At 40.9% G+C, this 20,588-nt stretch overlaps 1 protein-coding gene across 1 annotated transcript in view; it reads left to right on the forward strand.

The window, feature by feature from the left end:
* LAMA1 (laminin subunit alpha 1) overlaps positions 1 to 20,588 on the forward strand; it is a 156,700-nt gene that overhangs the window by 71,571 nt on the left and 64,541 nt on the right. Inside the window, exons 15-26 of the mRNA XM_032805243.1 lie at positions 1,536 to 1,647; positions 2,597 to 2,707; positions 3,529 to 3,656; positions 4,220 to 4,306; positions 4,567 to 4,778; positions 6,208 to 6,314; positions 7,389 to 7,569; positions 13,442 to 13,578; positions 15,992 to 16,228; positions 19,087 to 19,230; positions 19,610 to 19,789; positions 20,361 to 20,546. Coding sequence (XP_032661134.1) covers positions 1,536 to 1,647; positions 2,597 to 2,707; positions 3,529 to 3,656; positions 4,220 to 4,306; positions 4,567 to 4,778; positions 6,208 to 6,314; positions 7,389 to 7,569; positions 13,442 to 13,578; positions 15,992 to 16,228; positions 19,087 to 19,230; positions 19,610 to 19,789; positions 20,361 to 20,546 — 1,822 coding nt within the window. The remainder of the gene's footprint in view (positions 1 to 1,535; positions 1,648 to 2,596; positions 2,708 to 3,528; positions 3,657 to 4,219; positions 4,307 to 4,566; positions 4,779 to 6,207; positions 6,315 to 7,388; positions 7,570 to 13,441; positions 13,579 to 15,991; positions 16,229 to 19,086; positions 19,231 to 19,609; positions 19,790 to 20,360; positions 20,547 to 20,588) is intronic.

The following is a 20,588-nucleotide window of genomic DNA, read 5'->3' on the forward strand; positions in this document are numbered from 1 at the left end:
CCTGTGAAAGTGTGGGATCATTGTCCAGGATGGGTTGTAGATCCCTGATGATGCGTTGGAGGGGTTTTAGCTGGGGACTGTATGTGATGGCCAGTGGAGTCCTGTTGGTTTCTTTCTTGGGTTTGTCTTGCAGTAGGAGGCTTCTGGGTACACGTCTGGCTCTGTTTCCTTATTTCCTCGGGTGAGTATTGTAGTTTTGAGAATGCTTGGTAGAGATTTTGTAGGTGTTGGTCTCTGTCTGAGGGGTTAGAGCAGATGTGGTTGTACCTCAATGCTTGGCTGTAGACAATGGATCGTGTGATGTGCCTTGGATGGAAGCTGGAGGCATGAAAATAGGCATAGCTGTCGGTAGGTTTTCGATATAGGGTGGTGTTAATGTGACCATCACGTATTTGCACCGTGGTGTCTAGGAAATGGACCTCCTGTGTAGATTGGTCCAGGCTGAGGTTGATGGTGGGGTGGAAGCTGTTGAAATTGTGGTGGAATTTTTCCAGAGTTTCCTTCCCATGGGTCCAGATGATGAAGATGTCATCAATGTAGCGTAGGTAGAGAAGGGGCGTGAGTGGACGAGAGCTGAGGAAGCGTTATTCCAGGTCGGCCATAAAATATTGGCATATTGTGGAGCCATGCGGGTGCCCATAGCGGTGCCACTGATCTGGAGATATATATTGTCATCAAATTTGAAATAGTTGTGTGTGAGGATAAAGGCACATTCGCCTGCACGTCCACCAATGTAATATACGCCATCATATGCCAGCAATGCCCCTCTGCTATGTACATCAGCCAAACTGGACGGTCTCTGCGGAAAAGGATTCTTCTGATCACCCCGTTTGTGGTTGGGAAGGAGTTCCTCCCTGTGGCAGAATGCCTTTGTTTGCATTAGGGGGTTGTGCCTTCCTCTTTGCATATTGATGGGAATCAGCTGGCAAGGCTGATACTACATTAGTGAAATATAAATATTTTGAAGCGTGGTCCAATAGGTTGAACATACAAATGTTGTTGTTTTTTTTGTCTGTTTCAACTCTTTAATGAAGCTGTTATCTTAGCCTTACATCCCAGATTTCTGGGTTAGTTTGGAAAAATAGGGCAGGTTAAAGTTATTAACACTGGAAGAGGATTATCTTAAATACTGGGCAAAAAGCTGAGACTACCCAGTCAGTTGGTGCCTGGTTTTATTGAACAAAGAAGAAACAGAAATGCAAATTTTCAGTTAAGGGTACCACTTTCTCACAGCAGAGGGCACTGAGGTGCAGTAGTCATGCTAGGATAACACTGATAATGGGACTACTGCAGGGGCTTTGGCCACTGTGTTTCAGTTAACAGCCCTTATTCCCAGCTTGAAGTTATTAGTTACAAAGAAAGTTCTTGTCTGAGTCTTTAAAATTGGGGATTTTTGTCTGTTCTTTATTTGACATCGTCCTGAAGCAGCACTTAGCAATGTTCTCTTCAAAAGATTTATTGTGCAAAGCAAACCCTTCTGTTTATAATGAACATTGGGGAAGCAAGTGTTGTGATGGCTTTCGGTTTGGTCACAGGCTGGAGTCTGTCACCCTGGATACAGCAAGCGCTAATGCTATCGATCTGTCATCAGCAGCAGAGGTGGAACACTGTGAATGTCCTCAAGGTTACACAGGGATTTCCTGCGAGGTAACATCTCAGACTGTTTTATGTATGCCCAAAGGGTGTATATTTTAAAATCATCTAATTATTACAAATTGTCTTTAATTACACTGTTATGGAAAAATGTGTTTTGGCAAAATGTTGTATATTCAGTTTGACACACATACTGTATTTTAACTTCTCTCAAACGGGGGCAGCAGCATATTCTATATAAATCATAGGTGTTAGGGTCTGGCGGCACTACATGGCACCAGAACGTATTTCCTTAATTTTATTTGGAAACTCTAAAAGTTGATAATATACTGGAGAACATCAATGCTGGAGCTGAAAGTAGCTGAGTATGCTTCCTTAAGTTTGCTACGGTGCAGTAATTGAGCCTGCAATTATACAAAATTCCATTTTCATTTTGTGACACTGGATTGTCAGACCTGAGTTTATTGGAGAGACTTACGTGATGAGGGAGGCAGTTTGGTGACTAGGTCTGGTGAGAACATTCCAAGCATGTGATGAATCATATAAGAAGGCTGTACACTCATGGGAACAGGAGAGTACTGAGGATGGCATCAGTGGCAGAGCAGAGGGGACCATTTTAGTGAATAATGCCAGTGCAAAGTGCTGCTCTTTTTGAAAAGCACCATTGGAACTTTAATGACTATGTAAAGCAGACAGAACGTCTGTTTTGATTGTCTCATAAGAAAGAGTCTGACATATGTAACTGCACAGAACTTATTTTATCCCCTTCAAGTGGATGAAGGGCTGAATCAATGTTTTGTACATCTGATTCTTATCCTCTTTATCCCAGTGCAAATCAGAAGTAATTTCACTGATATCAATGGAGTTACAACAGTATATAGTACCACAGTACTTAGACTGGAAGTGAGAGCAGAATCAAGCTATATGTTTTCAGAAGTGGTTTCTTTAATAATTCTCTGGCATGTTCTTTAACACATACTATACTGTATTTTTTTTCTTTCAGTCGTGTCTCTCTGGGTACTACCGTGTGGGTGGAATACTCTTTGGAGGTATTTGTCAACCCTGCGAATGCAATGACCATGCAACTGAATGTGATATTCATGGTGTTTGCTTTGTAAGTCATCTTTCAATGTGTTTGTGTTTTGAGCATCTTTTAGGAATTATGAGAGCATTTGGCTATGGCAGAGTGAGACAAGCAGTTTTACAATATATTTAGATAGAGCAATGGTCACAAGAACATTCTCATTGCAGAATGTACTTTCTTTATTGAATGGTGCTCTCAATAGGTGTAGTTACATAGTCCCTTCCAGTCTTATACTAGAAATGAGGAATATCAGTGGAATTGATAATAGCTTTAGGATCAGAACTAAGATAAAGAAATACTTTTTTCACTGTGTTAACTAATAAGAGATCAGTCCCTCCCCCATTTATGTCAATGGTAAAGCTTCTGTTGAACTGGATGGGAACAGAATTATACCACAATGTAAGATCAGATTCTGGCCTCAGATATATGTGAAACTCCATTAAGTGACATCAGTGGGAGTTAAGCATTTCCTTGCAGGGGAAGGACTTAGCATTCAGAAGTTTTTCTGAAATTTAAACCAAAAGATATATAATAGCTATAAACAGGCATGAAATATGTAATAGACTTGTTGTTGGATATGTGTACATTTATCAGAATAGATTTAGTTTTGTGTATAAGTAATGCTTTTGTCTAATGAGATATAGGGCATTCTAAAATGTTGGAGGGGGTTTAGTTAGAAATTGTTGTTATTGATGTGGACAAACTAACTTTGTTTTCAATGGTCTGCTCTGTTCTTCATGTTCCGTCCTTGAATCTTAATGCCATATTGCATTCAGACTCATGCTGAGATCCCCCTGGGGATGAAAAATCATCAAGAACAAATATGAAAAGATTTCTTGCATGTTTCACAGGCTTGTCAACACAACACTACAGGACTTTCCTGTGATCAGTGCTTGCCAGGGTTCTATGGAACTCCATCTCGAGGAATGCCAGAGGACTGCCAGCCATGTGCCTGCCCACTAAGAACTGATACAAACAAGTAAGCCGCTTGCCTAAGGTTTTCAACTGCATCTTCAGCAACATCAGCTGGGTGGTGGAGACAGAAAGGAGGATAAAGAAAAGTAGGATGAGATCCAAAGGGGAGGTAGAAAGACATGAAAATAGAGGAAAAATTTATCCCATCAGAAATACCTTTTGTCAGACAGACCGAGGAAGGCCAGATTCCTAGGTGAAGCTCAGAGAACCTACGTTGGTGTAATTTACACACTGAGGGGAGTGGAAGAAGATGCAAGTTACTCGGGCTTAGATTTATACTGAATTGTGGCAGGAAGGCCCTGGTTCTTGTTTATGCTAGGGCAACATTACCCCATTCTGGCAGCGTAAAGAGGCCTTAGTGTAAATGAGAATCAGGTGAGAATCTGTGTTGAGAATCAGTGTTGCATCTGGAAAAGTTATGTGAGGTGAAGGGACATGATAGGTTTAATAAGGAAAGGGCCAAACTTTAGGAAGCTAAAAATTGTGAATCTTATTCATTTGAAAACAAATTACAGAGGTTTGAAACTCTTTGCATTGATAACAACCCCCTCAAAATATTATTGATAGTTTCAGTCCCACCTGCCACATGGACAATAGAGGTGAAGTTATCTGTGACAAGTGTCTGCCAGGCTATGAAGGATCACGGTGTGAAAGGTAGGTAGTACAATGTTGGGAAAAATCTGTATCATTGTTATCCTCAGCCAGATATCTGTCTACCAGGGACAGAAGTCTTTACATCAAGTGTATGAAAATATTCCTGAGAAAATATGGATTTTCCCCTCTCATTATATCTCCATTTGGTTTTACTCAGAGGATCTTTGGATAAATATTGATCAATAGTAAAACTTTCTGGGTGGGGTAACTATTTGCCATGCCCGCATTCAGTCTGATACAGCTTTCAACCTATTGTACAGGTGTGCTAATGGTTACTACGGAAATCCACTGGTGCCTGGAGAGTCGTGTGTTCCTTGTGACTGCAATGGCAATATAGATCCAACAGAAGATGGCCACTGTGATGCACTCACAGGAGAGTGTCTGAAATGTGTGAGGAACACTCAAGGCCATCACTGTGAAAAGTGTGCTGATGGGTACTATGGGGATGCAGTGATGGCTAAAAGCTGTCATGGTAAGTTCTTACTATTATCGTTATATTTGAAAGCATCCAGAAATGTAGCAGGCGCCTCACAGAACAGACAGAAAGACATTATCCCTATTTTGAAGAGCTTATAGTCTAGCGTTAGATGTGTGATTTGACAATTCAGGATAACAAAGTGTAGAGAGGGCTTGAGTGAGCAAGTATTGCAGTACTCAGCAAGTACTGAGGTTACATTGTTACCCCTTTAAGCTTAAGCTTAAGCTTGTGCAGGTCCAAATGATTCACTTCTGGTTGTCATCACAGAAGTATTTGATGAAATGGGCAGTGCCAAAATGTATTAAGTGCACCTGATCTTGTGCTGTTGTTTGTATTCGGTTAGTGGTCCACTCATCACTTACATTCAAGGTACCCATACCAGACATTTCCTATACTGGAGTGTTGCTTGTGGAACTGGAAGAGTTGTAGAGGTGGCACACTTCTTTCCCGGAGATGGGAGACCCTCACGTTGCTAAGCAGCAACAAGTCTGACTGATTTAAGAACAGCAGTGACTGGATGAAAGGGACACTTGTGGACAGTGGTATTCCTCTGTCACAAGAATGTTGGCCGTGACAGACATCTGTCTGGGTGGGTGTATAGCAAGGGGGGGGGTGTGTTTAAAAAAATAATGGCGACTTTCAAAGCAATAATGTTAAAACTATAGCTTGAATACTGTATGTAAACTACAGTAAAGTAATGAGATCTGACTACAGAGGGAGTTACCCACATCTAAAATTTCCAAACACAGATGAACTGCCCCTACTTTATAAGAAAAAATAGTATCAGAAAAATATTTTTTGCAACGTAAGTGTGCAAAGTCTATGTTCTTTGTGATTATAGCAGATTCATTGCACACATTCCGTACATGTCAAATATATCTTTATGTTCACAAAGCTTAATGCAGGCACTAACATAACTCAGCTGTCTAAACTGGGAATCATAAGGCCAGATTTTGCTGTTGGTTATACGATGTAAATCCAGAATTACCTCACTGAAATCAGTGCTAAACTGAATTTACACTGAGATAATAGAAGGCAGAATTTAACTCAAAGAAATTTGAAATGTACGTGATCTGATAGGCCATCCTATTTATCCCTTACAAATGTAGGATTATATGTTCCCTACAATATATTCTTCGTGCGGGGAGAAGAGAGCAAATGTAAATGAGCACAGAGAATTGTAACTTTACTCCTAGTATTTGGGTTCTTCAACAGGGTACATCTCTCTGGTTTACTTTGTACATCTCTGCTCAGTACTACACAACTTTTTCTGTTTAATTTGGCCCATGTGCACATAATCGTATTAACGCATGGAGGACAACAGTTGGCTTTGTGCTTTATATAGAGATATGATGTTCTGTATAATAATGAATTCATATCTATAGGCATTAATAGATTTTTCTTCCTCTTTCTTTAACATAAGTCTGTGAGTGCCACGTGAATAGCTCCCTTTCCAACATTTGCCATCCTGAGACTGGCCTATGTCATTGCAAACCAAATGTGATTGGACCAAGATGTGATACATGCATGGTAAGAAATGAAACTCCCTATTACCAATATATATTTTTGAATATCAGGTTCAAAATGCAATGGCAAAGAGGGAATTTTTGGCCTAGTTAAATGCAACATGAATAATATCATTGCATAAAAAGGAGGTAGAAGGGGAAAGTGATGTCTTTGTCAAAAATTTAATTGAATTTCATCCAACTAGCTGTTTGTAGTGTTGTATTTAGCTCACATACTCTGATTTCCTTCCCCAACCCCTGAAGAAGAATTCTGTGTAACTTGAAAGCATATGCCTTCCAGCAACAGAAATTGATCCAGTAAAAGATATTACCTCTTGTCTCAGCCAACTAGCTCTCGTTCATGCTGTGATGCTGGAAGAGATGTGCACATTCTCTGGGCTGGATGACATGGAGATATAAAGTTGAGCATTGTCAACATACTGAAAACTTCAGCCTATTTCTTCTAATTCAGTCTCCTAACAGCCTCACATGCCCACTGAATAAGAGTGGTGACAGCAAAGAATCCTGTGGCATTCCACGTGAGAGAGCCCTACCTAATGAAAGAACTTTAATCTTAATTTACTTGTCACCTTTTATGTTTGTTAATTGTTCGCATTTTTACAGCTTAGACAGTGAACCGGGAGTGGCCCATTTCACTGTATAGTCCTGATGCACTAACAAAATTGTGCTATGACTTTCACCACTTCAGGAAAGTGTTTAATTGAAAAATAAAATCCCAAAATTGTACCCTGAAAAATCTTGGGATTATCTCTTTAACAAATGAGGTTAGAAGATATTAGTGCATTTTGGCCCTGAGCATACTATGTTAGGCCTTGGGTCCTCGAAGGTAAAGAATCTGTCCCTCCTGGGTCTTCTGAAGGAATGGGATCATTGAACATTCCTACATATAGAGGAACAGTATATGGATAATGTTGGGGTTTCTTCCACCCCCTGCCACAGCCAAACAAAGCCTGCAAACATTCATGCAGGTCAAGCGTCAGGAGTGGATAATATGAAGTGATCAAAGGGAGAGAATATTTTTCCATTTTCAGAGTGTTCGGAAATTTAGCTGAAATGTGGTTTCCTTCCTGTCCAACAGAATGGCTATTATGGCCTGAATACTGGATTTGGCTGCCTTCCCTGCAATTGCAGTCAATATGGCTCAGTCTCCGAGGATTGTAATGATGAAGGACAGTGTCACTGTGTACCTGGAGTGGCTGGAGAGAAGTGTGATCGCTGCGCTCATGGCTTTTATGCATTCCAGGATGGTGGCTGTACACGTAAGCTGTAATCTGTGTTCTCCTCAGAGTTTGTTTCGCTTTGAGAATTTCTTTCAACCAAGTATTTTCTGTTACACTTCAGGAAGGGTTAGTTGTTTAAGAAATATTCACAAATCCTTGACAATGGAATGATTCTCTCATACTTCTGCTAAACAGATTTTTTAAAAAAACCTTTATGGAGTCTTTGTAAGAAGTGATGACTTTCAAATATCAAGAGATAATCCAAAAAAAATTGCAAGAGAAATGTAAAGTTTGAAACTATTCGGCGATCACTTGCCAAAGTGTCTCCACTCCTTCAGAGAAAACAGAAAGCAACAATCTCCTTTTCCCTCAAAATGTAAAAGCTAAAAGTGAATAATGTTATATAGTTGTTTGCACTTCTTCTCTTCCCTCAATTTTTTCTGCATTTCATGTGCTCCATAGTTTGAGAGGCTACATCGCTCATTATATTTCCAGTACAGTAACTCCCTACTTAACGTCCTCTCGCTTAACGTTGTTTCGATGTTATGTCCCTGCTCCATAACAGAACATGCTCATTTAAAGTTGTGCAGTGTTCCCCTATAAAGTCATTTGGCCTCCTGCTTTGTCCATGCTTGCAGGATTCTGCAGAAGAGCAGCGACTTTATAAGACAGCATTGCACAACTTGTATCAGGGTGGGCTGGCAGCCCCCATATCAGCTCCCCTCCCCCCCATCCCCCAGTGCCTCCTCACAGTGGATCAGCGCCTTCCCCCTGCTCCCCCCACCTCCTGGCCATGGCAATCAGCGGTCTTTCAGTGTTTGGGAGGCTAGGGGGAGGAGCAGGGATGCAGTGCACAGCTTCCCCCCGCCTTCTGCCTGCTCATTTTCAGTGTACAGGAGGCTGGGGGAAACGCGGAGGAGCAAGGACGAGGCACACAGAGTAAAGGGGGAGGAGGTGGAGTGAGGGGGAAGAAGCGGGTTAAGGGTGGAGGCTTGGGGAAGGGGTAGAGTGGGTGGGCTGAGGGTTGAGCCCTCCGCCCCCAGCAAAGTCCATGCCTGTGCTTGCATAGTAGGGGAAGCTGCCGCTGCTGCTGCACAAGGTGCTTCTCCTAGCCTGCAATGGCACCTTCAGCCTCCTTGCCTTTCTCATTGCCTGCAGTGCCAGTGGGCTGTGCCTGTGTGGGGTAAGGCAGGGGCACCTCCCAACTATAGTACTTACTGTATGTACAGTATGTTTTTAAACACACAATGTGCACACTACCCCCCTCCTCAACCCAAGCAATTCACTGGGCTTTATGGCCCAACAGCTCTGCCCGGGCATAGGGATCTACACCAAGCGCTTGCGAGGCCACCAGCTACCTGTAAAGCAGCTGTGGGTGGTGCACAGCAGAGGCCCTGCCTTGCTGTCTTTTAACAGAATAAACAATGTTTTATCTGCTCCCCACCCTTCACTGGAGGGAGGTAAGAACACAGGAGGCAGCAGCCCGACCAAAGCAAGTTACAGGAATAGCGTTCCAGTGTCTGCTTCACTGTAGCAAGGGGGAGAAGCGGTGTTGAGATGCACAGAACCTGGCCCTGCTCCCATGAAAATCTGTGAAATCCACAGGAGCTTTGCCATTCATTTTAATGCCAGCTGCATCTCTCTGCCCCTACATGCACAGCAGAGAGGGGGCACAGCCCTGCAGCAAACAATATTTTTCTCCTCTGACTACATTGGCTGCAATGCTGCCTGGGTGCTGAGTGCATGGTTACTAGGGGAGATACAGCGGAACCAGTTTTCCAGGGCACCCTGGAAGAGAAGCCTTTGGTCCTCCAGCAGGGCTCCTGTGAAGGTAAGAACCTGCAAGAAAGTAAGAACCTCCATAACTAGTCCTTGCCTAAACCCACAGGGCTTCCAGCAGGGGGGCAGATTACCAAGGCGAATGATGTGGGTTTTCCAGATTCTTTCCCTTGCAATAGTTGATTGATGCTGCATGACCCCGGCCACTCCAGGCTAAAGGGAGTGAAGAGTTGCACATGCATGCACGTCCAGAGGATCATCAACCACAGCATCATGAGTCAAATACATCCAGCAAGTGATAATGGAGAGCCTAGCAGTAGCAGTACCACTAGCAAAAAGAAAACCAGGAAACCCATTAGTTTGGGTACTAACTTAGACATTTTAAAGTGTTTTAATGCAGGTGAGCATGCAGTAGACATTGGCATCGCTCTGGGTCTTACTCTGACCACTGTGAGAACAATTCGGAATAATGCCAAAAAGATCAGAGCTAGTGCTTGGTGAGTAACACTGCTTAATGTTACTACAATAAGCCGATCAAGAAGTAGTTTGCTGGAAAACATGGAGCGTCTTCTCTCACTGTGGATAGAGGACCAAAACCAGCAGAACCTACCTCTAAGTTTGCTAGTGATACAAGCTAAGGCAAAAAGTTTGTATGACAATTTGAAGATAGACCAAGGTGAAGGATCAGAGACAGAGGCTTTCACAGCAAGTCGGGGATGGTTTGTTCAGTTCAATAGGCGCTTCCACTTGCATAACATCAAGATGTCCAGTGAGGCGGCTAGTGCTGATACTGCAGCAACTAAAAAATTCCCCGACTATCTCAAGAAAATAATTGTGGAAGGTGGCTATTCCCCTAAACAAGTCTTCAATGTCAATGAAACGGGCCTGTACTGGAAGAGGATGCCTGAGCGGACTTACATTTCCCGAGAGGAGACAACAGCGCCAGGATTTAAAGCAGCTAAAGACCATCTAACCTAGCTTCTAGGTGGTAATGCTGCCAGAGACATGAAGATGAAACCACTGACAGTGTACCAGTCTGAAAAACCACACACTCTCAAGGAATATTCAGAGGAACACCTTCTGGTCATTTGGAGATCCAATAAGAAGACATGGATAACTGGAGCTATTTGTTCAGAATGGCTGGCTCTCTCTCTATACCAGGGGTGGACAAACTTTTTGGGCTGAGGGCCACATCTGGGTGGGGAAGGAAGGGGCTCAGTGCAAGGGATTGGAGCAGAGGAGGGGTGCAAAATGTATGGAGGGGCTCAGGGAAGGAGGTTGGGGTGCATGAGGGAGCTCAGGGCAGAGAATTGGGGTGCAGGAGGGGTGCAAGGTGCAGGCAGGGGGCTCAGAGCAGGGAGTTGAGGGGTGGGGTACAGGAGGGGCTTGGACTTCAGCCTGGTGCTGCTTACCTCAAGTGGCTCTGGAGTGGTAGCAGTGTGCACCGGGGCCAGGGCAGGCTTGCTGCCTGCCTGCCCTGTACCTGGCCCTGTGCCACTCCTGAAAGCACTGCACCCCCTGGGGGAGGCGGGCTCTGTGTGTTCTGCCTTTGCCATGCCTCCAGGTACCTCCCCCGAAGCTCCCATTGGCCGCGGTTCCCGCATGGAGCCCTCTGCCCCCCCACCTGGGGGCTGCAGGGGCTTGGTGCCGGCAGCGCTGTGGGTCAGATCCAAAGCCCTGAGGGGCCAGATCCGGCCCATAGACCATAGTTTTCCCAACCCTGCTGTATACTGTCCCTGCATGGAAGGAATACGGTGCCAAGGAAAATCTTGATTTCAAGATTTTGTTTCTTATTGATAATGCACCAGCTCATCCAATCAACCTGAATGACCTGTGTGAAAATGTCAAAGTTGTCTTTCTGCCACCTAAGACCACATCACTCATCCAACCTATGGACCAAGGAGCCATTGCTGCATTTAAGGTGTATTACTTACACTGTACTTTTGATCTGCTCATCAAAGGCACTGATGAGGATGGCAAACCTACAATTCGGCAATTTTGGCATGGCTACAACATCCTGAAGTGCATCAATAATATTGGTGAGTCCTGGGCTGAAGTTACTCAGGTATGCGTGAGCAGTGTGTGGGGGAAGTTGTGGCCTGAATGTGTCAATGACTTAAAAAGATTTAAAGATGTTGTCCCCACTAATGAACAAATTTATCCTCGGCTTGGCCAAGAAAGCAGGCTTTGATGAGGAGGAAGAAGCCGACGTTACACAACTTTTGCAGTCACACGGAGAAGAGCTAACCAATGAAGATCTGATGCAACTAGAGGTGACGAGAACAATGGAAGAAGAGGGCCAAGAAGTAGAAGAAGAACCAACCTATCGAAATTTCACTGCCAGACGTCTTTCTGAAGCCTTCCAAATGATTGAAGCTGGCTTGCAAATATTTAGTGATGACGATCCTGACAGGGAACGCAGCTCCAAAGTGATTAGGGGTGTTGGTCATCTAATGACTTGCTATAAAGAAATTTACCAAGGGGAAAAAAAGGAAATCAAAACAACAATCTCTAGATGTGTTTTTTCGAGTTCAGAAAGTTCAGCAAGAGGAGCAGCCAGACAATCCACCCTCTTCTACTCTCTGACTCCACCACCTCAACCAAGCTTCATAGTCAGCAGTGATGATTGTAGTATTAAATTGTTTCTTTAAAATTGTTTAAAACTTACACCTGTATTACATTGCTTGTTTAAAATGTATATAATGCCTTTTGTCTGGCAAAAAAAAAAAATTCCCTGGAACCTAACCCTCCCATTTATATTAATTCTTATGCAGAAATTGGATTCGCTTAAGATCATTTCACTTAAAGTTGCATTTTTCAGGAAAATTATTACAAGGTTAAGTGAGGAGTTACTGTATCACCACCTGGTTGTAAAACAATTTTTAGCCATAGTACAATGATAAAAGGTTAATCCAAAAGTAAGCAAATCCTGTTGCAGATCAGTATGCTAGACAGTTTATTTCATATACACCATAACCAAAAGAATGTCTCCTTTTATCTGACTGAAAACATCACCATTGTTTCTCAGAGAACGCAATAGTGGGTAATACGTAATGCGAAGAGATTGCATAGCTGTATTTATTTTAGGAATTAAAGCTGGAATTTTCAAAGGGACCTAAATTTCTTAGGCCCTTTGAAAATTCCAGACTTAAATCTTTGTCTATTAAAAAAAAACAACAAAAAAACAAACATTCAAACTTTTCTCTTAAACTCTGTATTTTTTGTAATTTGTATTTACATTTTTCATAATATTTAGGGTAACTAATGTATGCAAGTAACCTATCCTGATACAATTTTTTTTAAAACCCATTATTATAGTCCACTTAAATTATGAATGTGTAACAGTCCCTCCAATTGTTATAGGATGTTTTCAAACATTACCCTACCTGCTGGTAATCTACAATTTTCTACCTGTCAGCCCAGGTTCTTCTGTTGATGCCTATCACTGTAATATTTGAGTAACCTAGAGCAGATTTTCTGGGCCACATTCTGATTTCCTTTCCAGCCTTTTACACTGCTCAGATCAGAATCTAGCAGCAGCAGGCCACTGGAGAATTCTTTGAGTGGAGTGGGACGCTGCATTGGTGTACTGCTGGCAGTGCCAGCTGCCTTGCATTGGAGATCAAGGGGTTGCATCGGGTGTGGGGAGTTGTTCCACGCCACTCCATTCTACCATTTGTCTACTAGCATATGGTCCTTTAGGGACCACATGCCCATGATGAGTCAGAACAGCCTCTAGGAGTGGTGTAGACCTACCCACAATCTAACTGGCTCCCTGTTGCTTCCCCCCTCCTCTTCCCCTTCCCTGTGCCAAGCAGAACTCTGATATAGAAGAGAATCTGGCCCATTATTTAGAAAATTTATTCTTAGGAATTTCTATAGTGTTCATCATTGTATCTGAGTGCTTAAGGCAAGCAGATGAAGGAAAAGATTTGAAAAAGTAAAGGCTATGGAGTCTATTCTGCTGTCAACACTCTTATAAACTGCTGCACTGTCTGAATAGTATTATGCATGTGAATCAATCAGAGTATAACTATAGTCTTAGTGGCTGGAACTTATCTTGTTGCCCATCTGTGGTGAGAGGAGCCCAGTGAATGGCAAAACTAATCATTTGGGCCTATTTCTCTCGCAGCTTGTGATTGTGCTCATACTCAGAACAACTGTAATGAGGATTCTGGCCAGTGCATCTGTCCCCCTCACACGCAAGGACCAAAATGTGAACTCTGCAAGGACAATCACTGGGGTCTTGATCCTGAACATGGCTGTAAGGTATTGTATGCTTCCTAAAACCCTGCAATTATTTTAAGAAATGCACATTGTAGTAATTTACAACTGGTAAGGGATTTACCAGTAGGTAAGTTGGTCAGAAGTGGCCTCAAGTTTTGAATGCCTCATTCCTGGTTGCCTAATTTGAGTGGAAACTGCTTGACACTCAACAATTTAAATTGGTACTTTTGTATGGGCACCTACATATGCATTTAGAACCCTAAGGTTAGGCATCCATCTTTGAAAATCTTGTCAGAGTGTGTGCTTTGAACTGCAGCCCAGGCCCTATTAAAAGTTTGCCATATGTTTTCTGACTCTAGCCAAGGGTGCTGTAATTCTGGAATCTACAATAGTTACTATCAGTAGGACATCTGGTTACTGTGCTATCAAATAAACATAATATTGTGCTTCTAAAACCAATCTAATCTAGTACGTCCGACTTCATTCATTTTTTTAAATAAATAATGTATATTGTGTGTTTCACATTCTTAGGTCATTATATAAATATTATTGTCTGTCAACCAATTATTTAAGCATTAATAATTTGCTTAGATATCTCTGTTGCTGAGTTAGTAGGGTGACTGGTGTAGACTGACTAACATGTCTTTACGGACATCATAAAATTAGATTAACATTCTATTTAAATCAAAGTTATGGGATGATTCCTCTTTCATGCATGGAGAAGTAATTCGTTCCAAGTGCTCTGGTGATGATTAGCTTGAATGGCACAGTATGGAATGTTGAGCTCAGATTTTAGTCTTTTATTGCTCCAGGAAGGACCTCTTTTCAACTGACCAATAATGTAAGCTAAAAGTTTATAATTAAGCAGTGCGAGTGCCAGCACAGGGCAGTTCCTGTGGAGCAGTAGCCAACTGGGAGAGTATTCATTTTTAGGCAATTAATCTCAACCAGTTAATTCCTCCCCATCCCCCACTTCGGAAAAGGCACTGGGCCAAGCTTTAATGTAATCATAACATGTCTGGGATTTCAATAACACAGTCCCATAATTTTGTAGTAGTTGACTTCAGTGGTGATTCTTGTGAGCGAACTGCAAGGACAAGAAACCTGGAGAGTACTGCCAGAATGTAGTGCTGTATAGAATATATGGCCAGTACAGCAGTCCGTCAAATTGTTGTATTTATTGAATTTTAATTTTTTAAAAATCAGGATTGCAACACATTGCTGTAATCTCTCAATAAAGCCTCCAATCTCATTGATTTGTAACAAGTTCTTGCTTGCTTGCTTGTTTGGCAACCAAGTTTTAAATCTCTACTTTGTCAGCTAATATTCTGAATATTTGGCGCAGGATTGTGCCTGACCTCCGTGCGTATTTGCTGAGCCACAGGAGGAGTTGAGAGGGCTAGACCCTCCTGGGCCTTCCTGTTGAGTGGTGTGACTCCGCAACCCATCAAATGGGCCAGTGCCTTATTCGTACAGTTGAACATATAGCAAACCCTGGAAATTTTCTAACTGACTTCCCAGGCTAGAAAAATGGAATGTTGCCTTTTCATTGGACCGTCACAGAGAAATTATGCACTCCTTTCTGCTAAACCCTTTGCATTTATCTCTCTTATATTTTATAAGTTATTTTAATCCTGGCATCAAGCAATACACTTTGGGCTCAATCCTCAGCCGCAGTGAGTTTACACATAGCTCACCTAAACTGTAAACCACCTTCCTGCTCCCTGTTGTAGGCCAGTCTGGGCCTAAAATGGCCCCTGGTATAAATTCGTGCAAGCTAAATTACATCAGCTGCAGGTAGTCACTGCTCCCAGGCCAGGATCTGGTGCAATGCCATTTACGCCTCCTGGTCCCTTCCAACTTCAGGCAAACCCCAACATGCCTCTGAGATGGAATGGAGGAGTCAATGCCATGCAGCCGGCTATTCTGGCTTTGTGCTACCCCAGGAATCCCTTAGATTGGGGGAAATCTTCATTTGCCCGTTTAGGGCAGCTTTCTGCAGTGCTCAGTGGCAATAAGCAGCCAGATGCGTGGTCAAGGATTGAGTAAAAGCGTAGTCAAGTTATAAGACTATAGTGTGTTTCTCCTTCCTACAGGGCAGTGATTTGTACCATAGCTTCCTTTTCTTGTACTTTTGCCATCCAGGTAGAGGTTGAAGTAAATGCAAATTGGTGCCTATATTTAAGAAACTTTAAGTGGTTGTATTTAAACACAACTTTTCTCAATATTTACCATGAATTATTAGAAATATCAGTTATTTTCTTTTCACTGCTTCCCACTTAGGAACCCTTGCTTTAGATCAGATATCGTTGTGTAATAACTGTTAGCAAATGTTGCTTTCTTTATATTTGCCACTGTAAAGTTACCACGCAGTTTGTTATAACAAAGTTGCTTCTAAGTATCTAATGTATATCAACTATGGGAACTTAAAATTCTTGCTTATTTTTCTTTTTAGGCCTGTGACTGCAGTGATGTAGGTTCAACCAGTCTCCAGTGTGACTTACAGACAGGTCAATGCCAATGTAAAGATGAATTTGGAGGAGAAAACTGTTCTAAGTGTGCCTTAGGCTATAGGGACTACCCAGACTGTGTATCCTGTGACTGTGACTTGAGTGGCACCAAAGCAGATAAATGTGATGAGAATCAAGGAGTCTGTAGTTGTGAAGAAGAAACTGGCATTTGTGCCTGCAAGGTATAATATTCAACAGGAGTGAGAGATTGCTGTTTTTATGTTCGTTCTATTGTTTTAAATTGCCCTATAACTTTATTTTCAGCTTGTGGTCCTCACATTATTAGATATGATCCTGCAGTCCTTTGCATAGGCAAACCTCTCAAAGAAATCAATGGGGATTTTCCTATATTAGGAAACCAGGGTCAGGTCCATATCTATGTTCGACCATAAAAGGTAGATTCTATCTAGCTGTAATGCTGAATCACTGATAAGCTTAAAACTCCCACAATACATTCCAACAGAACAATGGTTAGATTCTTTATAGTCTTGCATAGGATTTTGAATATTTCACAACTGCAGTCTAATTGCAATACTGAATTCACATACACAGACACAGGTTTGTTCTCTTTATTTATCACAACTGGGTGAAAGGCAAATCCATATGTTTATTCTAAAAATAAATTTTGCAATGTGGATTAAGAAGATTTCTGTGACAATCTTTTTTATGGTACAGAGTGCCCTCTGGGACAGCAGCTAGTATTGCAGATCAGAAATGAATGATGATACATTTGTTTTATTTTCATATTTCATTAATAGGCTTTTCTCTATTTCATAATGGGTACAGAAGCCCATTATCATAAGACAAGACTGGCTATGAGTCCTGAGAATGTTTGTAGGTCTTATTAAGCTTATAGTAGTTTTGCCACTGACTTCAGTGGGGACCAGGATTTCACCTATCTACGTAACGAGCTTTTCAATGGCAAGAATATCACATCAAAAAGTTTTAATTATACAAGTTCCTTGTATTCCATTTTTATTTAATGTTTTATTTCCTGTGTGATTTTTGCTTCATCAATAGTATAAATAATAACAATTTTTACCCAGTCACTCAAAAGAAAAAAATTGATTCCATATTTAAAGAGATATTTTCTCAGAGCCTCTCTGGGAGGTGTATTACACAAGAGAGAACCAATTCAGTACAGAAAAATTGTTCTGACCTCATTAGTAGTGCAGAGATAGCATTTCAACCCAAGGCCAGAGAAAAATACATTGTCTCATTCCAAGACACTCTAGGAATGTTGTGCTATTGAGATGAAACCTTCAGAATGCACCATCTGAATGGATATAGCTGGCAGAACAATTTCTGATGAAGGGGATTGTTTAGTAATATACAAGTACATCCCTCCTCCATTCTCCATTTTGGTAGATAATTATTGCTTCACCCATTTTGTAGAGATAGCTAATGCATAGAAAGCATTTATACATACAAACCTGAATAAAAAAATAACTTATTTTGATTAACAAATTGGTCTAGCTTTAATAAAAGTTTTTATTTTATTAATGTTTAAACTCAAGTTTACTCAAGTTAAGAAGGAAGATACTGCACATCTGGGGTCAGGCTTGAGTTATGAGAAATTACAAGTATCAGTTACAAGGTTCACAAGATACATACATTGTATATAACCAGCATAGACCCAGATTGGGGTGCAGGAGTTTTTAAAGCATCACTGAATAAGTGATCTTGGGTATGCCACCATAGAATATATTTAGAGTCCAAGTCAGTATTGGTGTAACAAATTCAACTGATTCTATTTTTTGATCACAATAGTCTCCCTGAGGGGAGGTGCGCCATTCCAGGTCGTACCAGGTTGATGAGTGGAGTGGATGGAGCAAGCTCCTATTCCATCTCCCTGTTCCAAAAATCCATTATATATATATATATAGTCTTCTATTACTACTATGAACTTCTATAGCTTTCTTCTGTCCCAGGATATCAAAGCACATGAAAAAATAATTAGTTAAACATCACAAAATACCTGTGAGATAGGTACCTTAAGAATTATTATCCTCATTGTACAGATGGAAAAACTGAAGCACAGAAATGTTATATTGTACACAATAAGTTTTTATTGGAGTTGGAACTAAAATAAAACAAAGATTCTGACTACTAGACCTGTTTTATTACCATAAAAGCTTCTTCCCTCAGAAATAGAACAAAAAAGCTTTATAAAGATTGGGAGGAACAAACTAATGTAAATCCAAACCCTTTCATATGATGTAAAGCTGCTAGCCAAATGTAAAACTCTAAGTTTTCTCCATTGCAACCAAATACACTCCTTAAACGATACATTGAAATACACTGATATTAGTGAGATCTGTAGTATTAGTCCTGTTTCCCAAAAATGTTAAAGATGTGCCTGTGCCAGTAGAATTGGGGATATAAATATACCCAAGAGATGAACATCTACATCTAAAAGTCAGTAAAGATAGAAAAAAGTTTTTCTCCATATAAGTGAAAGTGGCACACTCAAAGGAGTTGCTAAATAGCTGTAAGTGTAGAAAGGGGTAGAAGGCCTCTCTTGAGGCTGCTGTGAAGATGGCTGATCAGTGCCAACGGTAGTTGTGTTGGTTTTTATTTTTAAAGTGAACTCTATCCACTAGGAATTAGATTGACCTCACTAATTCATTTCACAGAATCACATCCAGGGTCAGAGTTTGCCATCCTAACTCACACTGAGCAACACACTTCTCTATGAGTCTTCCCACTTATTAGAAATAAAAAAAGCAACAGAGAGTCAATGTTTTCCATCTTTTTCTAACTTTGTGGCTGCTGATTTTTACTAGAATATTACAATATCATGTTTTTGCTTGAAAATAAATTAGCTGTGTTTTTAAAAAATGTTAGTAATGTATAACAATGGAAAAATTGCATCTACTGCACAACTGCTACTGTGAAGTAACACTGAACAGTCACAATACCTGTTATAAACTTGTTGCTACACCATTTGTATAGCAGGGAAACATTGCCTTTCCTAAAATATCATCTTTCATTCAACTTGCAGAGCAATAAAATGTAAGGATATGTATTTTTTCTCCAGGAAAATGTATTTGGGTTTCACTGCAGTGAATGCAAGACTGGAACCTTTGCTCTCCATGCTAGCAACCCTTTAGGATGCACTCCGTGTTTCTGTTTTGGGCTGTCAGAGTTTTGCTCAGAATTGGAAGACCATGTGAGAATTCCAGTAAGTAAAGCAATTTAAATTTTTGGGTCCAATTTTCTGCCACCACAGTGACTTGAATGAAATTGCATAATTCTGTCATGTAGAGCTGAATTTGGTTCACCTTCTCATGTATGTAAAAGGTGTGGGGAGAGTATGGAAGAAGAAAAAGTTAAGAAAGCTAAGGACTGGTATTCCCATTTCTAAAAGCACATATGTCATTGCTGCAGAAATTTAAAAGAGAATTATAAAGATTGTGTCTCCATTTTTGTAACATGGCTATAGTATTTTTATTCCTCCTACACAGAGTTTAAAAATCTCACATAAGCTGAAACTGTTTATAGTACATTAAATTTAGATGAAATAATACTGTGGGGTGCTTCTATTGTTCTTGGTGTTGTAGGTAATTTTGACTCCAGATCAGTCCATTCTACATGTGGTTTCTCAAAGTAACCTCACTGGAACAGTTGAGGGTGTGTTTTCTCAGTTTTCTGATGTTTTACTGGATGCCACAACTGTCAGAGAACACTTGAAAACGGAGCCATTTTATTGGAAGTTACCAGACCAATTCCAGGGAGACCAGGTGAGATATTTCAACTAAGAACATGAATAGGTGTCATTTTATCATGATAATGGTGTCTTACCCTGATTGCAAATGTTTCTGAATTAAATCGACTATTGTAGTTGAAGAGTTGAAATGTTCTGAATTTAAAGTTGTCGGACTTGTAGCATATATAGCTACCAATTCACACTGTACGTCTTCCCATTAGGTTTTACTTGTCTTTTAAGTCTGAGGGCATCAATACTTTATCACTATGGATTTTTCAGGGTTAGTATGGGGAAGAAATGTTGCTGATAAATAACCTGACTTCAACCATGACATTTTATATAGAAAATAGATTCTATAAACATTTAATACTGAAGAATTAAATGAAATTGCATGGCATACCTTGAATCAGCAGAAGCCTAACAAAGACACATATGACTACTTTTTAGAAACGCGTATTTAACCTTGTTGCAGGATTTGCTGAGTTTAAGTTTATAGGTTTTATAGCAAATTCTTCAAAGAACTGTCAGATTTAAGTCTTCTGATGGCAGTAATTTTCAACCAGTATCCTTAGAGAGAATAATGCAATATTGTATCATCCAAACAGCTCATGGCCTATGGAGGAAAACTGAAGTATACTGTTGCTTTTTATGCTTTGGATGGCTTTGGCATGTCAAACTTTGAACCACAGATTCTGATAAAGGGGGGTTGCACCAGTAAATTGGTCATCTACGTGGATATCTCTGCCCCACAAAATGGAGTAAGTCGTGAGGAGGAAGTAGAAATGAAGGAGGTGAGCTCAAACATTTTGATCAAAGGAGGGATGATAATGTAA

Source organism: Chelonoidis abingdonii, chromosome 2 (assembly GCF_003597395.2).
Source record: "Chelonoidis abingdonii isolate Lonesome George chromosome 2, CheloAbing_2.0, whole genome shotgun sequence".
In the NCBI taxonomy this organism is placed as follows: domain Eukaryota; kingdom Metazoa; phylum Chordata; order Testudines; family Testudinidae; genus Chelonoidis; species Chelonoidis abingdonii.